Source organism: Photinus pyralis, unplaced genomic scaffold, assembly GCF_008802855.1.
Source record: "Photinus pyralis isolate 1611_PpyrPB1 unplaced genomic scaffold, Ppyr1.3 Ppyr1.4_LG1, whole genome shotgun sequence".
NCBI lineage: Eukaryota > Metazoa > Arthropoda > Insecta > Coleoptera > Lampyridae > Photinus > Photinus pyralis.
Genome location: NW_022170249.1, coordinates 30470196 through 30479531, shown reverse-complemented (window position 1 = coordinate 30479531; position 9336 = coordinate 30470196). Strand labels below are relative to the sequence as shown.

Below are 9336 nucleotides of genomic sequence, written 5' to 3'. Positions count from 1 at the left end.
GGCGGCTTTTCACGGACTTCCGGTATCCGGATTACATTTCTGGCGCTACCATTGGATTCCTCGGGTTAAAATCATACGAAATCGACACCCAGATCTCGTCTCTAGGCCATATTTAGTTTTTAAAAAAATGTTACAATAAATCACCCCCCACCCCCTCTAAAATCTACCCACACGGAAAATGTCAAGTGTTCTTCGGGTCAAATCGTTTAAATGGCTCTAAGGAACAACTGTACCAAGTGGCACCTTGGTATAAAAAAATGCAGTCTCTTTCAAGAATTTCCGTTATACCGCTAGTACTACACCCAATTACACGAACTAGGTGAATTTGGTAGATTGAGACGTTCAAAACCTGTGTCTCATTGTCGTGCATCTGCAGGAAGGATGGTTGTAGCGGCTGCTTCTGCGGTGGATGACTGGTCGTTTTGGCAACAGCGTGTCTTTGGTTTGTCACTCTGGATACTGGATTGGTTGTTGATGGTGGTGGTGTGCAGGTGGTTGGGTCTGCTCGGTTTGAATTGAAGATTCCGGTATTATGCGCGATTGTTGTCGCGAAGATGTTTGCAGGCGGCTAGTTTGGGAGCGTGTTCCCCGGTGGACTTCGCGGTAGGAACCTTCTTCGTCTGATTCTTTCTCCGCTGTAGCTGTTGTTGTTGCCACTCCGTCTTCTTCCCTGACAACTTCCACCGGATCTGGTGCTGGCGGGGGGAGCAAAATCGACCTATAAACTTCATCTTATATCTGAATATTTGTATACAGCAGCAGGTCTAAGCTCCAGACAGGTGTGGTTGCCCTCTGGCGACTCAGGTAGGGTGCAAGATGACCAGTTGATATTGCTAATGCGGATATTGATGTATTACGACAAATGTTAGTTTATATTTGTCGCATAATTGATTTCTGAGCAAAAATGGTTCCTAAGATTAATTACACTTACCCACCCAACCTTACAATGGGATCATGTCTAGTTAGCCTGGTCAAAGTACACAAAATATCCGTAAAATGCAGCAAAAAGTAAAACCCTTTTGGAAATTCAAATGTAGGTAGTTAAAAGGATTGTGCTTAATATGAGAAAATCTTTACCAATTTAGATAAGCAATTTTCCGGAAGAACTTTGGTCGAAAATTTTGTTATTTGTTTTTTCACTCTAATTGTTTAAATAATGAAAATACAGAAAAATTATAGACAATGCATTTACTTACAAAATTTGTCTGAAAAGTTTTCTGATATCTTCATTAGTTTTCGAAATATACCAAATTTTCCTAAGAGTATTTTTAAACATCATAATTATTAATTTTCAAGTTTTTAATTTTAAGATAGTAAATAAACAATGACAGGTAGAAACGTAGAGTTTTCATTTATTTATCATATCGAAATCAATCAGTATCATTCGTCTTCCAAGCTCAAATATAACTCAATATCATTTTCATCTTCACTGAAGTTATCCTCAAAATGTGAACCTTGAGTGTCTTGATTATCAACATTTATAGTTGTTTGATCGTCGAAGTCATCATTATCTTCATCTTCGTCAATATCTACGTTGTGTTTTTCTAAATTAGCACTGAAAATAGTTGTTAGATTTTCTAAAAGACGTCTGATATAAATAATTGTCTATTATTTAAAAAATTTGTTATTTACAGAAGAATTGTATTAAGTTTTGAAAGTATATACTTCAAAGTATTTACAGATAAAGTTTCATTGAAATATATTAACTTTGTCAGTTTTTTCAGTGCATCACAATATTCAAATTATTAACTTTTAAATCAAGCCTTTAATCAATTCGGCTCACGGGACGTTCGCGCCCACCCACGAATCAACTTCCGCTGAAATCAATTATATCTCGTACACTTGTCAATTTACAGAAAAACTTTACAGACAAATTTTGTCGATAAATGCATCAGCTGCAAACTTTAATTGAAACTTTTTTCCGTATATTTAATATTTAAACAATTACAGTGAAAAAACGAAAACAAAATTTTTCACTCGACGATTTTTCGGAAAATTGCATACCTATCTTCCTAAAGAATTTTTCATATTAAGCACGACCCTTTTGAATACTCAAATTTGAAATTTCAAGAGGTTTTTATTTTTTGTGAAGCTATATGTGTACTTTGACCACGCTAAGTGCCAAATTGACTATCGCAGAAATCCGCGGTATATATTTTCATAAAAGAAAGGTGGAGTCCTATTATGATATGTCGATTGCAGCAACTATTGCATAGAAATTATAATTAACATAAATATGTTAAGAATTGAATCAGTGGAATCTCGAGTCGAGTGTCATAATAAATTCTTTTTGCTAATGAATTTTTGAATCTCGACAATGTTGACTTGCGCGTATTTCTGCAGCTATTTTAGAAAGAGAAAGCTAAAGAGATCAATACAGAAAACGAGATAGAGAGCGTACGTACCTATTGCACTGCTGGTACATTACTCCTTCTTGGAAGTGTAAAGTTTTAAATGTTATTATCACATCCTAAAAGATTACAACTTAAATATGATGGCAATAGTAGCATACGCAGAAATAGTGATTGTGTTAGAAAAACATAAAAATAGTGCAAGGACATACCGGAGTTAACTTTAAACAATATGATAAGTTTTACAATAATAAGTTTAATAAAAGGTACCTACACTATATTAGTTTTAGAGCAGGATCCGTAAATCTTTTGCTCTTATTGAAACCAAAGCTGCCTACTTATCTATGATTTATTGTTTCAGCTTCAGTAATATCCCTATTAGCAATAACATCAACTACAGATGCAGAATGCCAAAGTAAGTTTTTGAAATTATATTTAGCTAGTCGTTTCAAATACTTATTGTACATAACTATACATTTGTAAACCCCCATATAAATTCTGTAATTACCTACCATACGTATTTAGTTTTTCCGTTTTGTTGTAGTACAAAAGGTCATAATAATAAAAAAAACACTTACTATTGCTTACAGAGTATGGTATCCTGTCTACTAGGAATTACTGAAATATTGATTTTTGAAGTTTGTAGTGCAGGTGATGTGTGTACTATGAATTTGAGTACCTTGATTATTTTACAATTTTAAATTTCTCGATTCAAACAAGAAATTGCCATCATGTAACGGACTATTTATGTGAACAAAGAAAAAAATGACGGCATAAATATTCTTATAAATATAAAGCTTAGGAGACTGCACATACGCACACCGGTTTAAAATATGCCATATGCTTGTCGTTACTAGAAGCATATGCGGTTACAATTTCAAAAAATATCTCTACAAATAAGAAAGTTCACATCGCGCAGTCTGCGCATGCGCACATCTGATTTTTACAATATGCGATATGTTTGTCGTAACTTGGAGCATCGGTAGTTAAAATTTCAAAAAATATCTCCATAAATAAGAAAGTTCACATTGCGCAGTCTGCGCATGCGCACATCTGATTTTTACAATATGCGATATGTTTGTCGTAACTTGAAGCATCGGTAGTTAAAATTTCAAAAAATATCTCCATAAATAAGAAAGTTGACATTGCACAGTATGCGCATGCGCACATCAGATTTTTATATATGCGTTATGCTTGTATTTTCGAAAAGAATCTGGTTAAAATTTCAAAATTCTTCTATTATTAAGAAAGTTCACATTGCGCATATGCACATTTGGTTTTTACACTATGTGATATACAGGGAATTTTTCTTAAATTAAATTCAAAGAATCCTATGGATTAAAAAATGTCGATATCATTGGACTACTTGTTAGTGCTTGCGGAACTATTTGCACTTTTTTTTAAGAATTATCCCACACTTTTGGATTACAATCAAAATTGTTAAAATTAATAGCAATAACTACTATAAACAAGTTAAAAAGTAATCGTAAACGATTTACATAAAGCGCATTTCCACTTGCATTCATTTCCCATTTGTAAGATGCAACTTCTGATAAAATCGTAAAAATCCGGCCACAAATATGAAAGATAGCGTTGCACATGGGCAATCCATTTTTGACGTGCTACTTCAATTTCAGTTTATGAGAAGAATTTCATTTCAATGCTTTTCTAAATAAGAAAGTTGGAACTGCGCATGCGCAAACCTAAATTTTAAAACTAATGTTAGATTTTCCTTTGTTCCAAGCGCCTAAGTATCAAATTTCACTTAAATGGTTCCATAGATAAAAAAGTTGGCACTGCGCATGCGCAAAATAAAATTTTGAAACTGGCGCCAGATTTTCCTTTATTCCAAGTGCCTATGTATCACATTTCATTTAAATTCTTCCATAAATAAAAAAGTTGGCACTGCGCATGCGCAAAGCTAAATTTTGAAACTGACGTTTGATTTTCCTTTATCCCAAGTGCCTATGTATCAAATTTCGTTTAAATTCCTCCATAAATAAAAAAGTTGGCACTGCGCATGCACAAAACCAAATTTTGAAATTGGCGTTTGATTTTCCTTTATTCCAAGTGCTTATGTATCAAATTTCATTCAAATACTCTTATAAGTAAAAAAGTTTGCAATTCGGTTTATAAATGGTCGAGATGCGAAAAGAGCACTGTGAATTTTGAATCGATTGGATTCAACTTTTGGCATTGCGTATTATATGGCTAAAGCTATGCCCATATTGAAGTTATTCGCGTGTAATATTGGTTGCCTACAGTCGTCTGTTCCATACCGTGATGCTATCATGATTCCATGCGTTTGATCCGTTTTTTTTAAGTATACATAGCCCATATGTATACATGTAAGACCAATTCCCCGTACTTAATTGTCTATACTAGAAGCATCTGTGGTTATAATTTCAAAAAATATCTACATAAACAAAAAGGATGGCATTGCGCAGTCAGACGGAGAAAGTGGCAATAATAGGGCCTTCTAACATGAGCTGGAAAATGCGCTAAAAAGATCACTAACTAGCTTCTTGGTTACCATAATAATTCGCAGTGCACTTGTTTATCAAAACGATTTTTGGACGACCTTATCAGACTCACAAATGAGGACTAATAAATTCCCTATAAAAAGGTCAGGAATTCCCATACCGACAAAACTGAGAATCCCCTTATCTTCCTCTAACACTTCCTTTTATAACCAATGCGTTATCGCTAACCACCTCCACATTGTCGCAAGACCGCATTTTTACGAAGTTAAACATTTATTAACGTCAGCAAAATAATTATCAATTGTTGTATCATACAAATCCATTACTTTTAACACAAAACTAATATTTAACGAATAATCTTTAAAGATACAGAAATTCTACACAAAGAAACACCTGCACATTTCAACTCAAATGTCTTTATTAAATTATATGAAAGCAATAATTGCGCACATTTACTTGGGCCACAGACTGAAACAAGAAAACGAACCATCTGACATATGTAGAGTGATTCTGATTAATCATAAAGATAAACAAGTAAAAAGGTTTTCCCCTAAGGTGAGTAACTTCAGCGCATTTACCAGTTACTTCCCAAGGCCATTGCTATGTGCGCTATGTTTTTCTTTACTAGAAATATCTCCATAAATAAGAACGTTGACGTTGCGCAGTTCGCGCATGCGCACATTTTATTTATGCGATATGTTTGTTTTTACTAGAAGAGTCGGTATGTTTAAAATTTTAAAAAGATCTTCATAAGTAAACAAATTTGGCATTTTGCTGTCTGCGCATGCGTCCGTTTGATTTTTAAGTATCTATTGTTAAAATTTCAAATATCTTCATAAATAAGAAAGTTGGCACTGCGCAGAATGCGTATAGATTGCGCATACGCACATCTAATGTTTACAAGATGAGATATGTTTTCCTGTAACAGGAGCATCTGTGATTAAAATTTCAAAATGATATCTCGATAAATAAGACAGTTGTTATTGCGTATCCTACGCATGCGCACATTAATCTGATGTTTACAATATGCGATACGTTTGCTTTTACTAAAACCATCTTTGGTTAAAATTCCAAAGAAATATCTCTATGAATAAGAAAGTTGGCATTGCGCAGCGCAGTCTGCGCATATCTAACTAGAAGTGCCTGTGGTTAAAATTTCAACAAAATATATGCAGTTTTCAGCTAATTATCGAACTCATGTTGCAAATCGCTATTATGATTACTTTCTCTGGCCGTCCGAGGCCGCAACTATTCCTACAGTTTTCAAGGTATTTAGTTCGTTCTTTTTGCATTGGGTAGCGTATAGCTCTGGCACCTCAACCAAGAAAGATCTTGACGATTAATGTGCGCATGTGCATACTGCGCAATGTGAACTTTCTTACAGATATTTTTTTGAAATTTTCATCAAAGATTCTTCTGGTAAAGGCAAACATATCGCATATATTAAAAATCAGGTGCGCGAATACGCAGAATGCGCATTACTAAGTTTCTTATTTATAAGTTATTAGAACTATTTCGCTTTGTACACCTAAATAGTCGGTTACACTGACCTTTCAAGAAGTGTTGATCAATTCATGGAAAATGCGTTAAAGAAACCTTTTTTTTTTCATTTTTGTTAGTATATCGCATTTCTATTACACTGAAGGTTTTCTTTATGACGTTTCGTTATTTTCTGGCCTCCTCCTGTTTATGGATGCGTCAGATTTTCCAAAATCGAAATCTTAATACTTAGGCGGGTAGGGAAGTGGATGCGTTTTACGCACGCTTTGAGAGGTTGTGGGTTTGAATCCCACTGCAGACTGCAGTCTGTTTGGAGTTTTCAGGGGGTACACGTACCTTCGCATAATGCTACCATTATGTAGAAATCTACGAGGCGAATGCTGGGCAGTACGTACTCCTTCCGCTGCAGTCCATAGTTTTAGCTATCTTTACATTCCCGTTCTCTGGTTGAAGAGAGGCTCTGGCAAGCCTGGGCAGCCCACCTCCGTCGTTCTGCAGTAAGGAATCTCGGAAGAAAGAAACACGTTGAGTTTTTCTTTTTTTCAATAGACTTAAGACAAGACTACAAATTATGAATAGGAACCGTGCTATACTGTTGATCTTTAATTTATTGTTGTGTTAATAGCCCGACAAATCTATTGCTACGAATGTGATAGTTGGACCGACTTACGATGCAAGGATCCGTTTAACTACACCGTCCTTCCTAGGGATCAACCGCCACTAATGACATGTAATGGATGCTGTGTGAAAATGGTACGACACGCTCGATCACGTAAGTAATTCCTGTAAATCAACTTCAGATAGACCAAAAACAATCTTTTAGCCTACGAAGTTGTTAGACGAACTTGTACATCCCAGTTACAAATCAATTTGTTTATGGTTGATCACGTCTGTATGATGGAAAGTAGTGGAACAGGACATATGTGTTTTTGTGAGGAAGATATGTGCAATGGATCTACCAAGTTTCAAACCTCCATTCATGTCTATCTATCTATTTTAGCAATTTTAGCAGTTGGTAATTGTTTAAAGATATAATATTAAATGTTCCATACCTACTTCAATCACAGTCCTAGGCTGGTATGGAACAACCTGTAGATACAAGTATGTTACAATGGTAGAGAGATTAGACTTTTATTAACAAAAAAAAACAGTCTACAAGTTTGTTATGCCAATTGATTGAACTTTAAACCTACTGGAATGGATGTAAGATACAAAAATGCGCAAATTTTTCTAACAAGGGGAGTGCGGAGTAAGAGACTTTGAATTACGGCTACCTGTCCTTGTTACGCTCATTATGTTAGTAGATAGTTACTAGATTTATGTTTCAACGATGAGCATAGAAATAATAGTTCAATAGCTATTGCATTTTGATGCTTTATAAATTACCTACGCCATTTTTCGGGTTGCATGCCACTGGCTTCAGTAGCATTGTGCATCCGTTCCAGTATGCATATAAAAATACAATGTACTAATTACAATGTTTATTACGTCACAAAATTGCACAATTTCTCTGTAAAGCTACAGTTTTCTCGGAAGCGGTGCCGTCTTTAGCGGCCGTTCAAATACGGTGGGTGACGTCACAAAAACGGCCATCGAAGCGGTCACGCATTGAAAACCATGAAATCTCTATTTAGTGACGTTTTGCATCGCTGCAACGCGTCGCGTCGCCGAGCTCAGCGCAAGTGAGAATTCAGCCTTTAGACTGCACCACTTTAATAGGTACTTTACGATGTGTGTTAATGTTCGGTTGGAAACCACAGTATAATACGCGTACGCGGCAACGTTTTTTATGGTGTCACCCACCACACATTCACGACCACTAAAAGACTGTACCGATTTTGAGGAAATCCTTTAAGTACCTAACAAAATCAGTTTTTTTATTCTTATGACCTATCATACAAACTTTTTGACACATACCAAATTTTTACCATAGCCACCGCTGAATAGGCGATTTGCAGTATTTCTTTAACTTTTAGATTGGTTGTGATATTAATATTAAGAGTAAAGTATATGATATGTTAGATATGAGTTTCATTAAAATGTAAAACTGCAAAGCCTCGTGAATAGGGAAGGCTCGGTCAATGATAACGTGATGCCAAACATTGCTTTTACAACAATTTGAGTGATACAATTTGGTAACTTGGTTTTGAGTGTATTTATCTGTTTAACTTCATTGAGTGATACAGTTATAACATACATTATATAGCAGTGGGTATATTACATGGGTCGTATACAGATGTTTGGAAACCCTGTTGTTTGAGATAAGGTTCTTATGTGTCGTCAGATTCGTAGTTCCTCCCTGAGCTACCAGGTGGCGCATGGATTGAGGTATGTTGTCAGGATCAGACGCCATACGGTATAGCCAAAGCGGGTATAAGCGTATGTAAAGCGTGCGTCCCATTAGCGCAGGTGGCTTAACCACCGACGACACAGGGGTTAGAATCCGAGCGCGCAAGCTATTATTATAGGTTCATTAAACTTATGCAACAACTTTTTTTTATCAATTATTTTAATTAAAAGGAGCGATAATAGTTATAATGTCATAATAGAAAAGGATACTATGGAAGACTTAACTTATACGAGTAGAGAGGATAGGTACATTCAATGGAGAAAATTTGCCTTGAATCCGATTCAATAAACGCCGTTAAAACAACTTTTCGGAATCGCAATAATCACAAGCATCCACTTTGCACGCATTTCCGCATCTTTAGGCACTTCAAAAACAGAAGAACTTTTGCACCCCATTTTGACAGAGAATATTCTTCGCCTGATGCGCCGCCCGTGACGACTTTTGGTACTACGCGACAGTCGACGCGTATCAACCTCACTTCTCACATAGAAACAGGCTCGAGTTTTCAGATCGGTGTATACGACCGTGGTCTATTATAGCCCTGTTATATGGTCGAATTAAAATAAAGACAGAAAATTTAAATAATATCTCAACTTGTAGTCCAGGTAGAGCGTTTCCCACTTTACTTCCTTGAAATCAAGCAACCTACCGT

At 35.7% G+C, this 9336-nt stretch overlaps 1 protein-coding gene across 1 annotated transcript; it reads left to right on the top strand.

Moving 5' to 3' along the window:
• Window positions 1–2318: 2318 nt before the first annotated feature.
• Window positions 2319–8355, top strand: LOC116159889 (protein quiver-like). Its single transcript, XM_031472980.1, has 4 exons — window positions 2319–2617; window positions 2713–2766; window positions 6960–7106; window positions 7158–8355. Exons 1-4 carry the CDS (start codon window positions 2584–2586, stop codon window positions 7367–7369), a joined length of 447 nt encoding a protein of 148 aa, XP_031328840.1. The 5' UTR covers window positions 2319–2583; the 3' UTR covers window positions 7370–8355.
• Window positions 8356–9336: the final 981 nt, after the last annotated feature.